Source organism: Juglans regia, chromosome 7 (assembly GCF_001411555.2).
Source record: "Juglans regia cultivar Chandler chromosome 7, Walnut 2.0, whole genome shotgun sequence".
NCBI lineage: Eukaryota > Viridiplantae > Streptophyta > Magnoliopsida > Fagales > Juglandaceae > Juglans > Juglans regia.
Window position 1 is genome coordinate 47,140,321 of NC_049907.1, and position 23,575 is coordinate 47,163,895.

The 23,575-nt window shown below is 32.6% G+C and overlaps 2 protein-coding genes across 2 annotated transcripts; one reads left to right on the top strand and one right to left on the bottom strand.

Moving 5' to 3' along the window:
- Positions 1-4,232: 4,232 nt before the first annotated feature.
- LOC108979107 (probable WRKY transcription factor 40) lies at positions 4,233-6,680 on the top strand. The gene is made up of 5 exons (XM_018949702.2): positions 4,233-4,696; positions 4,814-4,876; positions 5,095-5,412; positions 5,544-5,660; positions 6,004-6,680. Exons 1-5 carry the CDS (start codon positions 4,619-4,621, stop codon positions 6,364-6,366), a joined length of 939 nt encoding a protein of 312 aa, XP_018805247.1. The 5' UTR covers positions 4,233-4,618; the 3' UTR covers positions 6,367-6,680.
- A 1,991-nt stretch (positions 6,681-8,671) lies between these two features.
- On the bottom strand, positions 8,672-12,804 carry LOC108979108 (phosphatidyl-N-methylethanolamine N-methyltransferase). Its single transcript, XM_018949703.2, has 2 exons — positions 12,430-12,804; positions 8,672-9,399 (listed from the first exon to the last, which is right to left on the bottom strand). Exons 1-2 carry the CDS (start codon positions 12,672-12,674, stop codon positions 9,150-9,152), a joined length of 495 nt encoding a protein of 164 aa, XP_018805248.1. The 5' UTR covers positions 12,675-12,804; the 3' UTR covers positions 8,672-9,149.
- Between the last annotated feature and the right edge of the window lie 10,771 nt (positions 12,805-23,575).

Genomic DNA, 23,575 nt, shown 5'->3' on the forward strand with positions numbered 1-23,575 from the left:
TAACTATTAATTAAAGTTGATTGGAAATGAACTTTCAATCGCATCGTGAATTTCAATTAATACCTTTGTCATGATTGTTCTCACGATCCTAAACTTGTTTGATTTGAAAACTAACTAGCAGCTTTCCCGTACGTCGTGTGTGATTTGATCAAACGTCATTATTTACTCGGTCATTTCATAAATCTTGAGATAATTACAAATTAATACTCATCCTTATACGCCATTGATTCTATATTAATATTATTACTATCATTAATATTATCATTCTTTTACCCTTTTTTTTTTTTTTTTTTCCATTGTCGTCTTGCCCTTTGTCAAACTTAATTTGGTCCATCATATTATTCCTTCTGATGTCCTAATACTACTAGATCTCATAGTAATATGGGGACCTTTGGAGTTATAAAAGACATTAATCTTAACTTGTTCCTTTTTTTTTCCACATCCTGTCGTAATTAGGTAATGAGGGGAGGAGGCGGCAAATGTTAAGTTTGATGAAATGAGAGATCAATATTTTATGATCAAGGAGCTGACTTAAATGATTTACTTGATCATATTATATATATTTATTAATCATGATATTTCTTAATAAAATATTTACGGACTGCAATAAAATATTTCTTAATTATGATATAAGATCGATGAAGTTAATTTGATGACATCAGTTTATAGTTCTGCATTTTCATGATTTACAAACATCTTCAAATTCTAATTTTGTACATGTTTAAGGTTATGTTTGGATTTGTAAAGTGTTTCGTTTCATTTAATTATTATAATTTTTTTAAATTTTTATACAAAATATAATAAATAAGTTAATTTTTTTAAATATTAAAATAATATTTTAATAATATATTTTTTTAATCTAAAATTATTTTATCCAATCTCATCTCTGATTTAAAACTTGCTCTAAAACGCGACTCATCATAGAATTTTTCAAAATTATGATCTTGAAAATAGAATCGCACGTTGTCATGACAGATTGTTGACATGTGAAATATCGCAATCTTTTACTCTCCAAGATTCATCTTCGCCGACTGATCATGAGCCTCAATAGTTAATATGGAAGGAATCTTAGAAAACTATACTGTTCATAACTTCATATACATGCTTCGTTGAATATTTTTGAAATGGAAGGGAATATTATAACACCAAAAAAAAGCATCTAAATTCTTTACACGACAATTTTATCAGGCCGACACAAGATGACAAAGAATCCCGGCCCGTAGACCAGAGTTCACGTTTTGTCGCTTTGGTTGCAACTTGCAAGTACTCAAGAATTTTTTTTTTTAGTTTATTTTAACGTAAAGTCGTTGGCCAAACAACCTTTTAAGATTGTGTTTGAATGTTAAAGTGAGTTGAGTTGAGTTGAGTTGAGATCATAAAATATTGTTAAAATATTATTTTTTAATATTATTATTATTTTAAAATTTAAAAAAGTTGAATTATTTATTATATTTTATATTAAAATTTGAAAAAATTATAATGATAAATTGAGATGAGTTGAGATAAGTTTGATATTCAATAAATTTTTAATTAGTTGAACTGGAGAAACCTTCCAGTACACGTGCTGAGAAATAAGACCACGAGAAAAAATATCCTCCAACTTTTTTCGTGATGGGTACTGCAATTAAATTAATTGGACGTACAAGGACACAAATAAAACTCATCCATGAATGTAAACATGCGCGCGCGCGTGGGCATTTTTTGTGGTTCCAATTCAATGGACTCAAAGACTAGGACTACTTAACGTTAAAAATTTGGTCACGGTCCACATGGATGAGTCTTGCTTTTCTTTTTGTGTTTTGGTTTTTTATAATAATATAATATAATTTTTTATTTTTTATTTTATTTTTACCAACGATTAGGTATTTGACATTTTTTGGGTTACGTGACCTCAATATTGTGACGCAGTACCGGGGGCACCGTCCAAATCAATATATACATACATACATATATATATATATATATATAAAATATAATGTCTTTGTACGTCGACTAAAGCTTTTTAACTACCAGCTAGCTTGCAATATATCTCAAGTGCCACATAAAATGCATTTTTAAAACATGTCTGTTGCCAATCTATTATTGCTTGAAAGTGTGCTTGGCATGTCTTCGATTTTCTTCCACGCCAAACATGTGCTAGCTAGAGCTACGTACAGCTCCTACAGGAAAGCAATGTGATATCAAAACGATCGAGCAAACATTTCCGTTTTCGTGATGATTTTTGTAAATGGAGACCCGGTTAATTAGTCACGTGAGATATTTTAAGAAACTTTACTTAAGTTTGAGGGAGGATTAGTACTGTTTTGCCTTGCCTTGCCTTGCCAAGACCAAAAAAGTAGTACACGTTCGAAAAAAGGGTACCAAGTCGTCTGCGACGACCCGTACTGACGAGGTATTAATTTGGTTCAAGAGATCATCACCCAATATACACGTATATATTGTCCGTAAATTTAAATTCGTGGGAAATAATATTGATCATGCTGATGATATTTAATGCTAGACGTTATCTCCAATTTAATATAAGTTGAAAGTCCAAAGAGTCACACCAAAAATGATATATACTATATAGTGATCCAAGGCTTAATCCTAGAGTCGCTCCAATTTCGTTCCATTCATTATTTGACTAATCCTAACGTCGCGTCCCATGCATACACCAGGCAGGGCATCCTTTAGAAATAAAATTATAAAAGGGAAATGCTAAATTTACTTAAAAGAAAAAATATTTGATATTCACATGTCAGTTATTAATATATTAAAAATTTTAAATTAAAAATTTGAATTTTAAAAAAAAATTAATAAAATAAATTTTATAAATCAAATTATAAGTACATATAACACTATTTATAAATAAATAATATAATATAATATATTAATAAAACTGGATATTAGAAAATATTCAGCACAAGGATAATCAGACCGCGGGTTTCTATAATTGAAGGTCCTAAATTTAAACATGTGATATTCATGTGATTGAACAATATTCATATATTATCCTTCCTCGATCGATCGGCATACAAAAGAAATATGCAACAAACTCAGATGCACATAATTAAATATTCTCATTAAAATATTTCATTGGGCTCCCAGCAGTGAAAAGACTCTATTATTTTTATAGTCTTCGGATTTAACAGAAATAGACCATCAAGATTACCGTTAAATGTGTTTATATAATTAATAATTCCCCCCCCCCCCCAAAAAAAAAAAAAAAGCAAATAAAAGCGAAAACCTTCCGGTCGGTCATGAAAACATCCACCTTTTTTCATTTTAATTAGTATTTCTTATAAATAAATTTTACAGAATCTAAGATCCTATTTAGATAGTGAGAATGAGATAGTTTTAAATAAAATATTATTTTTTAATTTTAATATTATTTTAAAATATAAAAAAATTAAATTATTTATTATATTTTATATAAAAATTTGAAAAAATTATAATAATGAGATAAAACCGTTTATGTATCTAAACAGGACCTAAATATTAATTTGTAGGTATCTAAATTATGGAAACTTATTATTAAAGAATGTCTACAAACCCATGAGAATTTACATAAATCTTAAAAAAGTATATATAAGTGAACATTAGGAGTTACATTCGCATTATATAAAGGAGATGGCATGCATGTGTTTAATTAAGGAGCCATATAAGAAAATTAAGGGAAAAAAAAAACCACGTGGTGAAGATATAATATTAACAATTCCAAACATTTTGATCATACCCAGAGAGGAAATTACTTACAAATTATAAAAAGAATAATAAAAAAAAAAACAGTGAAGCAGGCAATCTGTCTGTGAAACGCGTTGGACTGCAGGCATGATAATTAACGTACAAAAAATTAAAAAAAAAAACAAATTAATATAAAAAGAATAAAATAATGCATGGAACGTGGAAAATGCTCTAAACAAATTTAACAAAGTAAAGGACCATACCATACATGCCCCCCGTTATAAAAAAGTAGATAAGCTGGAAACAGGAAAGGTACAGCAACGGGTCAACATAGAACTTCTTTTTTGTGTCTTCCCAATTCCTATTTGAACAGTCCACCCAAATACCATTCGTAACACAACCCATTGTTTATTTCTCTTTATTCCATGGTGTGCTTGACTTTGAATCTTTGCTGGAAGAATTTCAACGCAACCGCCACCTTCCACCTATCGCATTCTTTTCTTATTTACCAAGATTTGATTATTTAAACTAACACACCAAACCCAAAACCCAAATTAACCCCATGCACTCTTACACACTAGTACTATAAATATATGTTTGTATATTGAACTTAAAGCTCATGCCAGCTCTTCTTCTTGTCTATCTTTACTGGATTTCTTCCCGGTTTCCACCAACCTTCCTTTCCTTTGCAACTTGGTTGATCTTTTTAAGCTGTCCTCTATATATATGCTTTGGTTAACTTGGTCAATTTAACAAGTTCTGTACAGCTTGAAAATTGAAACCTTGGGATCGATTGCAGATTTTTAATTGGTCAAACGGAGACTGCTAGCTAGCTTCTGGTTGTGGAAACTTTTGTTTTGGGTTTCGCTGGAACAAGGTTGAAGCTCGATCTAGAAGAAGAAGATCATTATACACAGGACGTACGTGCGTGTTCGATCGAGTTAATTTGACGGCTATGGATTATTCTTCATGGACAAGTACACGTTTGGATCTTAATTCTAATCCTACAGGCCATGTTCTTGATGAGGCTTCGGTACGTAAAAAACTAATCTGGAATAATGCCCAGAAGTTCTTCATTATGGTATTATTCACTTAAATCGATGAACTTAGAATTAAGTTTTTCTTTTTCTTTTTCTGTTTTTGGTTTCAGAACAAAGAGGTGGAAAGCAATTTTATAGACTTTGAAAGGAAGCTTTCAGTAAAACATGAAGAGGTCGGTTCCTCTTCTCTCTTTATATTCATGATTGAGTATTGATTAATCCCTTTTCTTGGCTGTCAATTGAAGTCCAAGGATTAGTACGTTTTAAGCCAAACAAAAAGAAGAAAGTGAAGTTAGAGTGACTATTGATTGAAATATATTTCCAGGATGAATGCATGATGTTGTTAACTACGTATACGGTGCTAAAGTTTATTGTGTATTGATTTGTTCAGACTGGTGCTTTAATGGAGGAAATGAACCGTGTCAACGCGGAAAACAAGAAGCTAACCGAAATGTTGACGGTGATGTGCGAGAACTACAATGCTTTGCGAAGCCAATTGACGGATTATATGAGCAAGAACGTCCTCGAAAAGGATCCCAGCCCAACAAGGAAAAGAAAGTCCGAAAGCAGCAATAATGTCACCGGAATTCATGGAAATTCCGAGAGCAGCTCAACTGACGAGGAATCGTGCAAGAAACCCAGAGAGGAAGTCATCAAGGCAAAAATCTCAAGGGTTTATGTCAGGACTGAAGCATCCGATACAAGCCTTGTAAGTACTTGGGGTGAACTCTACAAGTCTTATACATACGTACATAATACAGATGTTTTCCTGACTATTTTCTTTACTATATATATTGGGCATAAATTGACATGATCATTTTCCTTTGCATGTATTTGCAGACTGTAAAGGACGGATATCATTGGAGGAAATATGGACAGAAGGTCACCAGAGACAATCCCTGTCCTAGAGCTTACTTCAAATGCTCATTTGCTCCAAGCTGCCCTGTTAAGAAGAAGGTGAGTGAAATTCGGTTATTAACTGTATATATTTCCAATCTCAAACCTCATAAATTAGCATATTTCATCCAACTCTCAGAGAATAATAATAATAATTATCATGAACCACTTGGGACTTTGAGATGTTTTATTGTGACTAGCATACTTGAAAGTCTTTCTGAATTGAATCTGCCAAGTGTGTTCTGCATTTTGTCTTTCACCGGCTGGTTCAATTTCTCTGAGACATACAAATACGGCCACAAAATCTGTTTTGACTCAAATCCCACCATTCATTCTGTTTTAGTAAGAATATCCGGTAGCAAGCTAAAGGTCTTTATATATGCTCCTATTTTGGATCTTTCAGGTACAAAGAAGCGTGGAAGACCAATCTGTTTTGGTTGCAACATATGAAGGCGAGCACAACCATCCCCATTCTTCTCAACTCGAGGCAACATCAGGCTCGTCTCGCTGCGTGACCCTTGGTTCGCAACCCGGCTCAGCCTCTCTCAGCTTGTCAGGACCAACCGTGGCTCTTGGCTTGGCAAAATCCAAGTCCAGTAGTATTGATACAAAGCAATCAAAACCCAGAATTGATTCGCCGGAAGTCAGAAAATTCTTGGTGGAACAGATGGCTTCTTCCTTGACCAAAGATCCCAATTTCACAGCAGCACTTGCCGCGGCCATTTCAGGAAGAATTTTACCCCAGAATCCAACGGGAAAATGGTGAATTCCAACATAGAAAATGAATACCGAGTGTTTTATTCTTCGTGAACCTATTTTGAGGTTTAGGATGCTCGTGTAAATATAAAGTTGGATAGGAGGAGAAAGGAGTTTGGAACCTATGCTATTGAACTTCCTCAACTGGGAGGAATATTGTATCTTGCAAACTGCATTGACTGTTAGCTGGGAAGGTTAAATGCTAAGCAAGCCTTCAATTGAGCCAGAGGCATAGGTTTCCGTAGTTTCATGTTTGAGCATTAAAATGTTTAGAGCAAATGGAAACTCCTGGTCACAGTTCTGGAAATCTTTTTTATCCTTCCACTTCTTGAATGCAATAATCATAATAATAATAATAACCTATTGTGAAAATTGGAGATAAAAGAAGGTTGGCAACCAAACGCTTTCTTTTTCAATGGTTTATAATCATATATAGATGATACAAGTTGTATGACGGGGAAGTACAACCACCAGAAAAGGAAGCATATAATATATGTACAACTCTCAAATAACCTTGATTATTATTTCTTGGTGAAACTCGAATAATCCATAGCTCTTGCTAGTCCCGAGTGAGTTGTGTCCTTGTTTAGTGGTCCCTCCATTTGATCTTATCTTATTATTACAATTTTATTAAATTCTCATATAGAATATAATAAATAATTCAATTTTTTTAAATTTTAAAATAATAATAATATTAAAAAATAATATTTTAATAAATATTTTATTCAATTCATTTAAAATCATTTTATTTTATCTCTCCATCCAAACGGATGTTCTTCGTCCATTTCTTAATCGCACCACTAATTTTATTAAAATTTTTTTACTTACAAACTCGTTTTTTGGGATATTAAATACACAAATGAGGTAGAAAGTTTGTCATACCAGATGTCATTTATTAGTCCAGCTACCTAGACGAAGGACTAGATCTAACTCACTGCGGAACTCTCTCCCTGGCTAAGGTCTTTGGCTATCAATGTATTGATCTGCTTTGAGAAATTATAAATAGAAGCCTTACGCTACACATTTCTATATGACAAACATATGATTTTTTTTATTTTTATTATTTAATTTTAATGCTTAAATATGTATATATTTAAATAAAAAAACAAAACTAACAAATCGTACGTTAATTAGATAAAAGTGTGTGATGCAAGACTTCTTTGTAGAATAACTCGTTCTGCTTTAGGCGTCTTCAATTGAACCAAGCGAGGGTACCGGAATTGACAAACTAATATGCTCGTGTTTCACAAAGTTCCATATGAAATTGCTGAAGGACCCAAAGTACTATTCGATTACCTGCATAATAACAAAAAGCAACAGGAATGTCGTCATGTTATTCACAAACGTTGAATTTTATGTGTTGCCTCTCTCTCTCTCTCTCTCTCTCTCTCTCTCTCTCATTGCTTATCAAGGGTGACCATAAGGTTTGAAATTAATGTGAGAAGATAGTTTTTCTACGGCACCACATTGTGGCCAACACCTATCAGCACAGATACAGGGAATGCCAAACAAGACAAAGTACTTAAAACCAGAAAACACTAAAACCCATTTCAAGAAGAATAATGGTTGTAGATTTTCAAAGGTGGCATGGCAGGCAGGAGAATATTCTGTGGAAAATTAGCTTACAGCAGGCGATTTGATGGAATATTATGCTGACAAGAAACATAGTACATAGTACATAAGACAGATCATCACTTGAAGAGTACGACTAATACCTAAACATATTCATTTTATTAGGACTTCCAGGCCATGTAAGTTTAGCCGAAGCACCTGATAGGCTGATACGCTGAGCAATTGAGACAGTCTCCAGCAAGTGTCAAGAATACATGTGGACTGATAACGCTATATGATAATGTGAACATTATTGCAATGATACATACTTGTCATCATGGACCATGACTCCCCATTCCTCATCATGAAATGCAGCATGATAACGAGGATCTCTTTAAGAAAGGAAAACGACTTATCACTTATCAATTGGTATTTTAGAGGGTGAACATCAAAACAAGTGTGTAAAATGATTGTAATTGTTATCATCTGGATAGACTGGATTATGTGTGTTAGTGTTTCATGTACTCATATTCCAGGCTTGGATCATTCCATACAAATATATATATAAAGACAATGGCAACCGCAGGTGAAAAGAAGCAGTTGTATTTGTAAAGAGTCAAGCCTCAAGTCACTTGTTTTAAAAAAATGAGATTCACAGTTATAGAGGAATATTTATTATTTGCGATACTTTGTTTCATGTACTATTGTGGTGTGTGTTGTAGAAATGATAAGTGAATTTTTTCTTAAAAAATAAAAAATAAAAATAACAGAAGACAGAAATGTTACTGCAAGGTAAACAATCCGAAGTAGACGAGTACATAGAAGGACCAAGTGCTGATGCACAACACCCTTATTTTGGTGAAAAGTATGAATTAACTTGACCCCTTCGGTCAAGAACAACATGCTGGTTCATGAATCAGCTGATTATTCTCCAATAATTGCATAGGAATGAGGATTTGAGAAATCTAGCCACGATATTATGATAGAACAGACCCACCATTTCCACCCAAACAAGACGACAGAATATTGTGGAAAGCCTCACAAGGCGAGTTGATTCATGAAACTTAATCTAGGTGCAAGTAGCATAATGCTACGACGATATTATGTTTGTGTTAGATCAAGCCAAAACAAAGTTTCTTTTAGAAAAATAATGTGATCAGTAGCAACATGCAAAGCAAGCCCCTTGAAGGTTGTGCGCATACAAGTAGATGGATCCTAGGACTATCTTAGCAGTTGGTATGATCACGAGATTATCTTTGCACGAGTCGATAAATCTTCCTTCGATTCCAGATGAATCATGAAGATATAGCCCAGTGACCAGAGGAGAATGTACTGAAAGGGCACCAAAGAAATACATGCGAGAAGACTCATAATGCTTCCTACGTACTGAGGATCTTTGATATACCCAAAAGGGAATTCGGTCACCCAGGGAACGTTCTTTCCAAAGCGTACTCCATAGTATGTGCCAGATTCCCCAAGCAACTGATACACCCTGTAATTCGGCTGTTTCAGTACGACAAATAAGAGAGAGAAAATGACAAACACATAGCACCACGACATCTACTCAATCCAAACATAGGAAATACAGACCAACCAAAATGTGTTCATGGAATGCACATACGATGCCAGCTAAATTTGTTGCATCTATGAAATTTAAAAAATGAAGTTAGTTACCATTGGAGCATAAGCGATTGAGATTTTATCTTGAACATCAAACGGTAAAATCCTCCAAGATGAAGATAACATTCACTTGCCCATTATATTTGTGGGTATGAGTTTCTAGAACATAGACATCATGCATGCTCTGACCATTCCATGGTATGCATCGCTTTGTTATGGCTACAAAACTAAGTATTATATTGTTTCTTGTTTTTGTTGTTGTTTTTTAAAGGGTAATTATACTTTTCACCCCAAACAGCTACCTATTTTTCATTTTGCACTCTAAACTACGAGAAGTTTCAATTGGCACCCTTAATTAAGACCTAACCATTAAGACGAATGAAAAACTTGCGTCACAATCTTAATGATCAAATTTGAATGAAGGGTGAAAAGTGAAATCTATTGGTAGATTATGGTGCAAATGGAAACTTTTTGTAGTTTAGGATGCAAAATGAAAATTGTGTGGTAGTTTGCAGATAAAAAGTGTAATTTTCTCCTGTCCATCTCCTTAGTCGACTTACAAGCATATGATATAACAGCTCTCACGGTTTCTTGGCTAGTTCTGATTTTGGTTGAGACGAATTAAGCATCAGAGATACAGATTAACAAACAACAACAGTAGCCTGAGAAATTGTGAAGTCTACAAAGTTCAGGTAGACTTATTGGTCATCTCTATTAAGATTAATTCCACATATTTTCTCAGATAATAAGACTATTTTTATATGCTACCAATTAAACAACTCATTCTGCAAGTTCCTAAAACCACAACGCATAAAACTTGTACAAAACACATCTGAAATTTTTTATACAAAACACATCCCATTCTACCCACCCACTTTCACAAAATCTAATACAAAACACATCTCAAGCTGCTTTTTTTTTTTTTCCCAGAATTCCAAAAAATTACATAAATTCTTTTTTTTACAAGTAAGAAATTTATTAAAAAACCACGTAATTAGGCATAGCCCAAGTACACGTGAAGTATAAACGAGAAAACACCTAATTACAAACTAAAGCTGAAAAACAGCACGAAAGTCATTGGAATTAAATCCATCCATTACAATAACTGAAGCCCAAAGCAACAAAGTATGAAAAAAGAAAGCCCTAATCCCACCCACCGAGCGTTCTCTATTATCAAAACAGCGACCATTCCTCTCATTCAGTGGTAGAACCATGTTGAGGCTAGAGGCCATGGCCCCCCAGCCTCCCAAAAAAAAAAAAAATCATCATCATTATTTAAATCCAAATAAAATTTGATAAAAAATAATATTGATCTCAAAAATTTAAAAATTTCTTAAAATATTTTAAAAATATGAAAATTTTCTTCTAATCCCATCTAAAATTCTTGAGTCTTCTTATAAGTATGAAAACAATAGTTTCTATATTTTCTTAAAGTTCATAATTTTTTATCAGTAAACATTAAACAAGATTTTATTGGTCAAAAGAATAATTTTAGCATTCAAAATATAAAAAATGAGTATACATACATAAAATATACTAAAAATATCACTGAAAATTTAAAAACTTGAAAATATGAGTTAAAAAATATACAATCCAAAAAATATTTCTTATAAATTGAATGGATATGAAATTAAATTATGTCTATAATGTATTTTCTTATAATTATAAACAACAAAGTGTATAATATATACATAAACATTCACGTAGGCATGTATGCAAGCATTGTCGTCATTGCATAGATCAATATGGCCCCCCCAACGTAGAATTTCTGGTTCTGCCACTGCTCTCATTCCAAATACACCACATAAGACAAAGAGCATCTTCCAACCAATCGCTATTTGACGATTTCCTTGAATCCCTCTCCAACAGGCCAAAAGATTCCCCACTCTTAGGCATCACCCAAGAAATGCCAGACTTGAAAAAGACGTCATCCCACAAAGCCCTCGACACATCACAATAAAGAAGAAGGTGATCTGCCGCTTCTCCACACCTTTTGCACATAAAGCCCCAATCCATTACAATGATTCCACGCTTTCTTAGCTTATCAATAGTAAGTATTTTCCCATGAGCAGCCAACCACCCGAAGAATCGGGCCTTGAGAGGCACTTTGCATCTCCAAATATTTTTCCAGGGAAAAAAATACTAGAAGAATGGGGCACCAAGAATTCGCACAAAGATCTAACCAAAAATTTCTTATTACCAAGCTGATTCCAGATTAATTTATCCTCCCCTCCAGATTTTAAATTTAAGGCACAGAGCAAGCTTTAAAAATCAGTTATAGCCCCCACCTCCCAATCTTGGGCATCTCTAATAAAACTTACTGACCACTGAATAAGACCAGCAGTGTTGCTCATACAATCAGCTACAGAAACGCCTTTATCCGAAGCAATTCTAAAGAGGGAAGGGAAAGCAATCTTCAAGGCCACGTCTCCACACCATAAATCATGCCAAAAACTGATCCGATTACCCCTACCCACTTCAAATCTGAAATTTCTGAAGAACTCCCCCCATCCATTGCGAATGAATTTCCACACTCCCACTCCATAAATTCTTACATACCAAACATGCCCTAAATGCTCCGAGGTTGGAAGATAGGAAATACCAATAGTCAACAGTTATTTGACCGTTGCCAATTTCCTTTTGCAATCTTGAAAGGGATTACTCTACCCTAAGATATCATAGTATGTTTACAACTGATACGAAAAAAGTTGATATTCTTACATTGAACTATAGTTAATCTCCCATCACACTGCTCTCTCTCTCTCTCGTAACAAAATATTTTTAAAGCTTTAAAATTCACATTCACAGTGATCACTTACACTGAGAACGCCATCAATAAACTACGGAATCATAAATAAACACGCATATGATGTATTATCAATAAAGAGAGAAATAGACAGACCTGAAGTTGAGGAACTGGCCAAAGGCAAGGAGGGGCCAGAAGTAGAAAGGGGGAGGCCAAGAAAGGGATGACACGGAGAAGAGTGACACCAACTGAACCAGCTTCAGGAGATGCGAGACGTGGGCCATCACCTTCGATGGATCTCGCCCCTTCCCACACAGGTCCACCCATGACTGTGGCTTCGTCCATAGCCAGTAGTAAAATGGGAACGGCACCAAAACCCCTACCGCTGCCACCATCCCCATTTCCTTCGCGCCCTCCCTTCCCTTTCGCTTTCTCGTACCTGCGTTTGCGTCCGGGAAGGGCGAGACAGAGAAGAGTGTTGTGCTTTCCGATGTTGGGCCCCAATAGAGTGGCTTAAGATAATCTAATGTGACCCATAGTTGAGAAAGCTTTATGGCCTGGCCATATATTGGGCCAGATCTTAGAAGTGGCTAAACATTCGGCCCAATACATAAATTTGAGCAATGCTATTTTTCTTTCTTAATTTTATCATCTTGGTAATATTAATGATTTAATACATTTTAAGTGTTTAATTTTCAGCATCAATTAAAATTTATGTGACGAAATACGACAAAATTCAAGATGATTAATATATATTTCTACGAATTTTGATAGTTGCATGTGCAATATTTGCAAGCTGTGAGAAAAACTATAGTACTGATGAAAGGATAAACAACCTAAGATAGTGAAGTACACATCTTTTGTCGGATGTCCAGTCCAGAGAGAGAAAGGATAATGTATTTAAATGTATGATGATAATTAATGCTATATATATATATATGTCGCATACACACATATATGTGCATGCATGCATGTGTGCATTAAAAAATATATTTGGGCTTCTAATAATTATTTACAAAAACAAGTAGTAGTAGTAGTAGTAGTAAAGCTTGACAATGATTGAACTAAGCATTTAGACTGCATCTAATTGTATATTAGTGTAATTAAAGTTGGGTTTTCTAAGAAGGCAACTTGCATAAATTCCTGTTCTAATTTTATCCTTTTCCTTTTTCCAAAATAATATTTAATAATAGTCCCATCACACCAAACTTCATTCGCTAATTAATTATACGAAGGATCGTATAATATATATATTATCTTGTGTACGTACCATTCTATATCTTTTCTGTTTGAGAAATGATACTTACAGTCGTGAGTATGCAAGCGCCGTACAGTCACTTTAAAAAAAATAAATAAATATGAGACCTATATAAAAAAAAATTAATTTTTTAATAATGGACCTCACTCGTTTTTAAAATGACTACATGATATTTATGCATTTCACAATTGTATATAACATTATTCTTTCTGTTTGCTTCTAATTTGGAATATGGACGTCATGGAATATAGTCAAAATAATCTCTGATAATAAACCTGAGAACCGAATATTTACTTGTTTTTGAAGCAGTACTGGCAATAATGCAAATTGCAGGGACAAAAAGTCAGTAAATTTACGAGTGGCACTGCAATAGGAATTATGAAGATAATACCATGCAGCATGTAGGTTCCTTCTATATATGTCGAACTTTATACCATTATGATTAATGCAGGCAATAAATAAATAAATATACACATTTCCAGAAGAAATCTCAAAAGTGAGAAGAAAAAGAAGAGGATGATCGATCGAATCGTATTTTCCCAAGATCTAGAAGATCATCTTTCTCACCAAAACAATATATTATAGGAAGATCAGAATATGCTTCACCATAAATATATATATATATATATATATATATATATATTTTAAGTTTTCTTAAACAATATATATTTAATAATATTTGCCCATCAATCCACCATATAGCACCCTTCATTTTAAGAAAAAAAAAGCTACAAACCATGACCTGCTATATATATGTTAATTAAGGAGGTAAATTGCTATTATTGGCCTTAAAATATCAATATAATTATTAAGAATCAAATTATAATATGAGAAATGATATTTACAATTGTGGAGTGCGCAAATGTTGCGTAATCTCTTTGAAAAAAAATGAATAAATACGATATATACATGAAAAAAAAATTAATTTTTTAATAATAAATTATACTATTTTTTAAAACAATTATGCGATACTTACGCCGTCTACAAGTATTACTCTTATAATATCCTTGTTTGCATTCAAAACTCACCTCACCTCAACTCATCTTATCTCATTATTATAACTTTCTCAAATTCTCAAACAAAATATAATAAACAATTCAACTTTTTCAAATCTCAAAATAACTTTTTCAAATTTTCATATAAAATATAATAAATAATTTAACTTTTATTTTACTATTTACAAAACATTTCAATCCATATTAACCAATCTCAACTCATCTCTAAATTTAAACCATAGAGCATTGGTAGTGACTAGGGCTGATCTCGATCCGGTCCGGTCCGGTCTTGGGCCATAATGTGGACTGGACCGGACCTATTCGGTCTACACTTTCTCCACCCTGGACCGGACCGACTCACATATAGGTCTGGTCCGGTCCGGTCCGGTCCGGTCCGGTCCAGTCGGTCTGGACATGCCTAAAATGGGCCATTCAGCCCATCTAAATGTGATTTTTTTTTTTTGTCCAATTTCAATTATTTTCGGCCCATTTCAAATTTGGTATATTTTTTTAACTAAAACTATTTAAAAAACTTGATTTGCATCTCAGTTCGACCAACAAAACAAAATTTTGCTTCAACCAAAAAAAAAAAACATTTCGAAGTCCCTGACCCCGTGAGTCCGTGCTTACAACAACTTCACAACAATTTTTTGACACACATCATCCAAGCTCACAACAACTTGTCAACTTCACAAATCACAACTAAAGTCAAGATTCACCATAACACAAGCTCACAGAACCAACATCGGCGTTCGGCGCCGATAAATACCAACACCCATGATCAATATAGGCGACGATTAAATACCAGAGACTAGAGAGAGAGAGCGAGAGAGAGAGAGAGAGAGAGAGAGAGAGAGAGTACCAAAATCTCGACGGAGGGAGGCGACCGACGGGCTGGAGGAGGGTGGAAGTCGCGACGGCTAGGGTTTTCCGAATCGCGCAATCGCCTTTCGGGGGAGAGGGGGGCGAAATGAGGAACTGGGAAGGGGGGAACTAATGTTGAAACGGCGCCGTTTGGATTGAAATTGGACCCAAACGGCGGCGTTTCAACATGTGGTTTATTAAAAAAAAAACTGAGTTGCGTGAAACGACACGCAACTCAGTTTCAAAATCCTGCCGTTTCACGCCCTCCTGGACTTAAACGGCGCCGTTTAGGTCCTATTTTATACTAAACGGCGCCGTTTCGGCTTCTTGGCAGTGGGCAGTGCCCAGTGCACTTGAGTTATACAGTACATATGTACATATTAATTTTAATAATACATAATACATTAATAATTTAATACTATAGAGTATAGACTTATATATTAATATTAATATTACATAATACATTAATAATTTAATACTATAGAGTATAGACTTACATATTAATATTAATAATACATAATACATTAATAATTTAATAGTAAAGACTTATAGACTTATATATTAATATTAATAATACATAATACATTAATAATTTAATACTATAGAGTATAGACTTATATATTAATATTAATAATACATAATACATTAATAATTTAATACTATAGACTTATAGTGATTAGTATAATTTTTTTTTTAATACCATAGGTCCATATTAGAGTCTATTAGTATACTAATACTATATAAGTTATAAATTATAACTATATATAATATAATAGATTAATAGTATTAGTAATTTAGTACTAGACTATTAGTATATTTTTTTCTAATACCATATTAGAGTCTATTACTATACTAATAGTATATATTATATAATAATACATTAGTAATTTAGTACTAGACTATTAGTATATTTTTTTCTAATACCATATTAGAGTCTATTACTATACTAATAGTATATATTATATAATAATACATTAGTAATTTAGTACTAGACTATTAGTATATTTTTTTCTAATACCATATTAGAGTCTATTACTATACTAATAGTATATATTATATAATAATAGTATTAGTAATTTAGTACTAGACTATTAGTATATTTTTTTCTAATACCATATTAGAGTCTATTACTATACTAATAGTATATATTATATAATAATAGTATTAGTAATTTAGTACTAGACTATTAGTATATTTTTTTCTAATACCATATTAGAGTCTATTACTATACTAATACTATATATTATATAATAATAGTATTCGTAATTTAGTACTAGACTATTAGTATATTTTTTTCTAATACCATATTAGAGTCTATTACTATACTAATAGTATATATTATATAATAATACATTAGTAATTTAGACTTATAGTGATTAGTATATTTTTTTCTAATACCATATTAGAGTCTATTACTATACTAATACTATATATTATATAATAATACATTAATACTATAAACTTATAGTGATTAGTTATTATCAATCATGATCAATATAACTTATAACTTATAACTTATAACTATATAATAGATTAATAGTATTAGTAATTTAGTACTAGATTAATAGTATTAGTAATTTAGTACTAGATTAATAGTATTAGTAATTTAGTACCAGACTATTAGTATATTTTTTTCTAATACCATATTAGAGTCTATTACTATACTAATACTATATATTATATAATAATAGTATTAGTAATTTAGTACTAGACTATTAGTATATTTTTTTCTAATACCATATTAGAGTCTATTACTATACTGATAGTATATATTATATAATAATACATTAGTAATTTAGACTTATAGTGATTAGTATATTTTTTTCTAATACCATATTAGAGTCTATTACTATACTAATACTATATATTATATAATAATACATTAATACTATAGACTTATAGTGATTAGTTATTATCAATCATGATCAATATAAGTTATAAGTTATAACTTATAACTATATAATAGATTAATAGTATTAGTAATTTAGTACTAGACTATTAGTATATTTTTTTCGAATACCATATTAGAGTCTATTACTATACTAATACTATATATTATATAATAATACATTAATACTATAGAGTCATAGACTTATAGTGATTAATTATTATCAATCATAATTAATATAAGTTATAAATTATAACTATATAATAGATTAATAGTATTAGTATTGGACTATTAGTAATATATATAGGCTATAGCTATATGTTAGTAATATACTAATATTAGTTATAGTGATTCAGTATAAGTTATAAATATATTACTATAACTATAAGTCTATAAGTCTATAACTATTAACTATTGTCTTAGACTCTTACTCTATGTTAGACTATTACTAATTTACTAATATACTATTAGTATATATTTTTATTAATACCATATTAGACTTTAGAGTCTAGAAGTAGAGTCTAGACTATTAATATAATACTTGTATTAGTATAAATATTAATAATTTAGTATTACTATAAAATTATAAATATTACTATTAGTATAAACTTATAAATGTGTATTAGTTAATAATTACTTAATGATGAATTAGTGATAGGATTAGGTTAATTAGTCAAATGAAAATTATATACTTAATATATATAAATTATTAAATTATATATATATTTAATTCGGTCCGGTCCGGTCCGGTCCGGTCCGAAAACCCGCCGGACCGTGGACCGGACCGAATTAATTCGGTCCTCTGATTTTTGGACCGGACCGGACCGGAACAACTCTCGGTCCGGTCAGTTTTCCCAGTCCGGACCGCCCGATTCTCACCCCTAGTAGTGACTTCTCCATCTTCATCTTCATCTTTAAATTTAAATAATATATCTTTAAATTCATCTACATTGACTTATGCATCTCTAAATTTTTGCATAGCTATAAATAGCGCTTCTTCAAATTTGAAGAATTACTATTCATTTTTCAAATATTATTTTATTATTATTTTCTCTCTCCTATCCATTAAAATCAACTTTATAGAATTTATATTAAGATGATTTTGATACATAAAAATTATATTAAGTTGATAATATAAAATGGATGTTAATTGTAAAATATATATAAAAAATAATTTTAGGAAACAAATAAAAAATAAAATTTTTTTATTATGATTTGGTTCAAAGATACATAAATCAATGTTGGAGTTTTTTTTTATATGTAAAATCATTTTTTAAAAGAGATAATTTTACATATAAAAATACATAAATCACTACTAATGCTCTTAAACCTAAAAAGTACATTGACGATCGACTATGAATCATGATATATGTATCTACCCGTTGCACTGAGGACAATTCATGCACATCGTACGGTACCCTAACGGATAAATCACTTGACCCGAAACATCCTTATAAATTCTCTTTTTTTTTTGATGGGTCATTATGTTGTTCTCATTTTTGACAATGTGGACTGGCCTCTTCCGTATTCATTTTTATTGTGCGTAGGATTTTTTAAAAATAATGGATATAAATTTTAAATAGATAAATTTTATATATTTTTTTAAGATAGAATCTATTTTTTTTATAAAGACTTCATCTATAAAATTTATCTATTTAAGACTTGGAAGAAACATTTCTCAATTTTTATAAATATTGTAGCTAGCTAGCCAGCGTGTAGCTCTTAGGGTAAGGAAATTAAAGAACCAAAATGGATTGATGGTATGTTTTCCCATGCCATTCTTATTACCCTTTTAAGGTAACATCAGATCATGCTCCCATTCTTTTGGACACAATAAAGAGGAATACTTTTCTCAAATTTTTTAAATTTAAAGAATTCTGATATCTTAATCCTTCAATATTCAAAATTATCAAAGAAGCTGGAATTCTCAATTTATGGAAACTCCCTCCTTCATTCTATCAAGGAAATTAAAAATCACCAAGAAAGCTCTTAAGGAATGGAATCAAAAGTCCTTTGGCCATATTCAGACTAATCTTAAAGAATTGATGTCTAATCTCTCATCCCTTCAAGATCAAAACGCATATTAATCCTCATTTAGCTCTTTAGAAGATGATGCTAAAGAAAAAATCAATGAATTGCTTCTTAGGGAGGAATCTCTATGGAGACAAAAATCCAGAATAACTTAGTTGACAACCACTGATCTTAATACAAAATTATTCCATGCTTCTACTTCAATCAGAAGAAGAAGAAATAGTATTGATTGTCTTAAGCTCGGACGAAATAATTGGACGGCTGATCAAGTCATAATCTCTTCCAAGATTCAAGAACACTTTCAAGCAATTTTTTCCTCTACTCATCTGACACCTCCAGTCGACTTGGATTCCCTTTTCCCAAGGAAAATCTCTGATCAGGAAAATGATTTTCTGTGTAAAATTCCAAATGATGATGAAATTGCTTCCATTGTTAAAAATCTCCATTCTGCTAAGGCCCCTGATCCGGATAGTTTTATAGGTCTTTTCTACAAACCTTCTGGGAGGTCATTAAATTAGATTTGATTGCTGCTGGTAGGAGTTTTTTTTATCCATGGGAAACTATTAAAGGAACTCAATCACACCAATTGAGTTCTAATACCAAAAGTTGCCAATCCAAATGAGATTAATCATTTCAGACTTATAAGCTTTTCCAATGTTTGTTATAAAATTATAGCAAAAATTCTTGCTAATAGGCTTAAATCTGTCCTTCCCAACATCGTCTCTTCATGCCAATTTGCCTTCCTACCTGGGCGCCTTATTCAAGATAATACTATTTTGGCCCAAAAAATATTTCATTGCATGAAAAAAAGAAGGGGAAGAACAGGTCAAATGGCTATCAACATTGATATGGCTAACGCTTTTGATTCTATGGAATGGTCATTTCTCCTTGGTATCCTGAAATATGCGGGCTTTAAACAACAATGAATCAATTGGATCAAAGAATGCATCACCACGGTGACCTATTCAATTATCATCAATGGCTCCCCGCAAGGTTTCTTTCATCCTTCCAGAGGTCTACGACAAGATGATCCATTATCGCCCTTCCTCTTCATTCTTGGTACTGAAGTCTTGTCTAGACTCATTACTCAAAAAGAACAATCCAAGGGTATCAAGCTCTCTATTAATGGTCCTTGCATTACCCATTTTCTTTTTGCTGATGACTTGTTTTTGTTTGGGTTAGTATCTGCTATTAATGCGAAAAAATTCTCTGATTGACTGAAGATTTACAATCAATGGTCTGGTCAAAGTATTAATGAAACCAAATCCTCTCTCCATTTTAGCAAAACCGTTACACTTGCTTCTATCAATGAGATTAAAAGCTCCTTCAATTTTAGAATCCCCCCCCCCCCCCCTCCCAAATTCCAGATATCTAGGGTTACCTCTCTCAAATGGAGCTGATAGGAATTTTTTTTTTTGAGGATGTAATGGAAAAAGTCCAAAACAAACTTTAGGGTTGGAAATCTAAGATTCTATCTCAAGCTGCGAAAATAGTTCTCATAAGAGCAGTTGCAAGCTCCATTTCGTCGTATGTGATGTCATCCACTCTTGTTCCCAAAGCAATAACAAAGAACCTGGACTCTCTTTTCCGTAGATTCTGGTGGGGGTTTGAAGACAAAGAAAAAGAAATTCATCCCAAAATCTTTCTATCTGCATTCCTAAATCGTTAGGAGGTCTTGGAATCAGAATCATGTCTTCTTTTAATTCTGCTCTGGTTTTGAAAAATGTTTGGTATCTTCTCAATAGTCCAAATAGTCTTTCGAAGGAGGTCATCTCAAAAAAATATCTTGGCTCTAAAACTTTTTTTGAAGCTACTCTTAAAGTTTCCGATTCTCGGTTCTGGAAAAGTTTGCTTAAACAGAGAGAATTTATGAGATCTAGCACTTGCTATCAAATCAATAATGAGAGTTCTACTAAGGTTTGGACAGACCCCTGGATCCCCACCATTCACAAATTCATCCCTGATCCAAATCCTAAAAACAATCTGGATCCTGATCTAAACATGACTGTCTCGAAACTCATTCTAGAGAAACCTAGACATTGGAATGTTCTTCTCCTCAATACTCTTTTTTCGGATCATTCCTCTAGAGAAATCCAAAAAATCCCCTTGGCCAATCATAATTTTTAGACTGTTGAAGATAAGATCAATTGGATTCATCATTCCTCTGAAAAATTTTCAATCAAATCAACTTATGCCGCCCTTATCAAGGATAACAATCCTCCAAACCCCAACAATCAGACCCTCACTTGGAAGAATTTATGAAAATTGAAAGTGCAGGATAGATTCAAACTTTCTTCTTCTTTTTTTTTTTTTTTTCCTGGAAAACAAGCCATGATATCCTTCCTACCAAAGCAAAGATCAACCATGTCAGACCTCTTGATGAAGAGCAAATTCTCTGTCCGTTATGCAACACAGAACCAGAAGATATCTCCCATCTTTTCTTCAATTGCATTTACTCTAGAATCTTGTGGAGGCACTCTGATTGGCCAATTGACATTTCTTCTTTCTCAAGACAGTCCATTCTTATTTGGTTAAAAAACATCCTCAATACTTCAGCTGTCCTAAAAATTCCTGAGGAAGAAAGTCACTCCTTCCAACTTTTTGCTCTAATAGCTATGGATAATATCTAGTTTCTTAGAAATCAAACAATCCATAATCAGGTTCCCTCCTCTCCAACACATTTTTTCCTTCATAGAGTCAGTTTTCTCAATTTTCAACCAACATTTAGCTGCTTGGGTAAATGTTAAAGCTCAATCACTCCAAATGGAACCAAGGCATCTTCTAGCAGGTCATTTTCTCATCAGATTTGATGTTGCAGTTCGGGCCCAAGGTTCTGTAATAGTAACCATATGTTGGAATGACTCAGGAGAAGCTATTTATGCAATTACTAATTTCATATGCAGTGTCAGTCCAAACTTAGGAGAAGCCAAGGTTGCCTTGATGGCAGTTACTGAAGCAAAAAGATTGGGTCTGCAAAAATTTTATTGGAAGGAGACTCAAGCACCACTATAGAGGCATCATCCAACTCTGTTGTTGTACAAGATTGGACTATGATCCCAACCATGGGTGATATCAAGCATCATCTCACTTCCTTCAAAGAATGGAGAGTTAGGAAAATACATCGTTCAATGAATCGATGCGCGCACAATTTGGCGCAATGGGCAGAGGTGACGCAAGCCTACGACAACATCCCCCAATCCAAATTCTTCATTCTCTGTTGTTATTTTATAGTGAAAATGATTCACCTCTGTATAATTATTATTATTATTATTATTATTATTATTTTTTATCTTGGACAACTTCTGATGTACTAGGTTTCTGTTTCTATTTATAAAAATACTAGTGTACTTGAAGAATAAAAAAAAAGTAAAGTAAAGTAAATATCAGATAAAATTCTCCAAATTTTCCATTTCCCGAAATAGGTAGAACATGTATTCTTGCATCATGTCCAGAATTTTAAAGGCAAAAGTCATTCCAATAAAGGAAAGCAAGCACATCAGCTTAGAAATTTTAATGAAGGGATCGACTCGAAGATTTTAGGAACTTAAACATCATGATGCTGTTCATGTTCTTTCATTAAAAGAGCACATTAATGCTAGCTTTTTTTTTTTTTTTTTTTAAGCATAAACAAACAAACAGATAGTACAAACACTTATATGCAGACGATGATAGTAATCATCATCATTATTAGACCATCCACATGCTCATAAAAAACACGTGGCGTACCAGTACACCATGATCTAGCTTGCTACCTCAATAATTGGTGAAGAGAAAGTAATATAATATAGGAATACATGCATGCCTTTTTCTGAGATTAAGGATTTCGGCTGCATACACTGGGTATCATTTTGCACACATGGCACATCATGATTGTGGGTGTCGGACCAAAATACCATCCACATGAAGTACTAAGATCGATCCCACTCGAGCTATCAGGGGGAAATAAAACTTCAGCCCCATTTAATAACAGTACTATATATAATGCTTGTGTTTTCGACGTACCTCAAAAGCTCGGAAATTTTATGATTAAATCATAAATCTAAAGCAATTTTGTACAACTACCGGCCGGCATCTTACCATCATATGGTTCATGGCATAAATATTCACTTCTCTCTCTCTCTCTCTCTCTCTCTCATACTATGTATATATATATATATATATATACATATAACACATGTTCAAGCGATCTATGGAGTTTGTCACAGATGTCATGCCTGGCCTAGCTGTTGATAAACATGAATTGCCAGTACAAAAAGGAACAAAAGA

What these genes read in the sequence shown, in the direction of transcription:
- LOC108979107 (XM_018949702.2), top strand. Translation starts at nt 4,619, where the DNA reads ATGGATTATTCTTCATGGACAAGTACACGTTTGGATCTTAATTCTAAT. An exon ending in ATGTTCTTGATGAGGCTTCG is followed by an intron (nt 4,697 to 4,813) that starts GTACGTAAAAAA and finishes TTTTGGTTTCAG; the next exon opens with AACAAAGAGGTGGAAAGCAA. An exon ending in AAGCATCCGATACAAGCCTT is followed by an intron (nt 5,413 to 5,543) that starts GTAAGTACTTGG and finishes ATGTATTTGCAG; the next exon opens with ACTGTAAAGGACGGATATCA.
- LOC108979108 (XM_018949703.2), bottom strand. Translation starts at nt 12,674, where the DNA reads ATGGGGATGGTGGCAGCGGTAGGGGTTTTGGTGCCGTTCCCATTTTAC. An exon ending in GGCCAGTTCCTCAACTTCAG is followed by an intron (nt 9,400 to 12,429) that starts GTCTGTCTATTT and finishes GCCGAATTACAG; the next exon opens with GGTGTATCAGTTGCTTGGGG.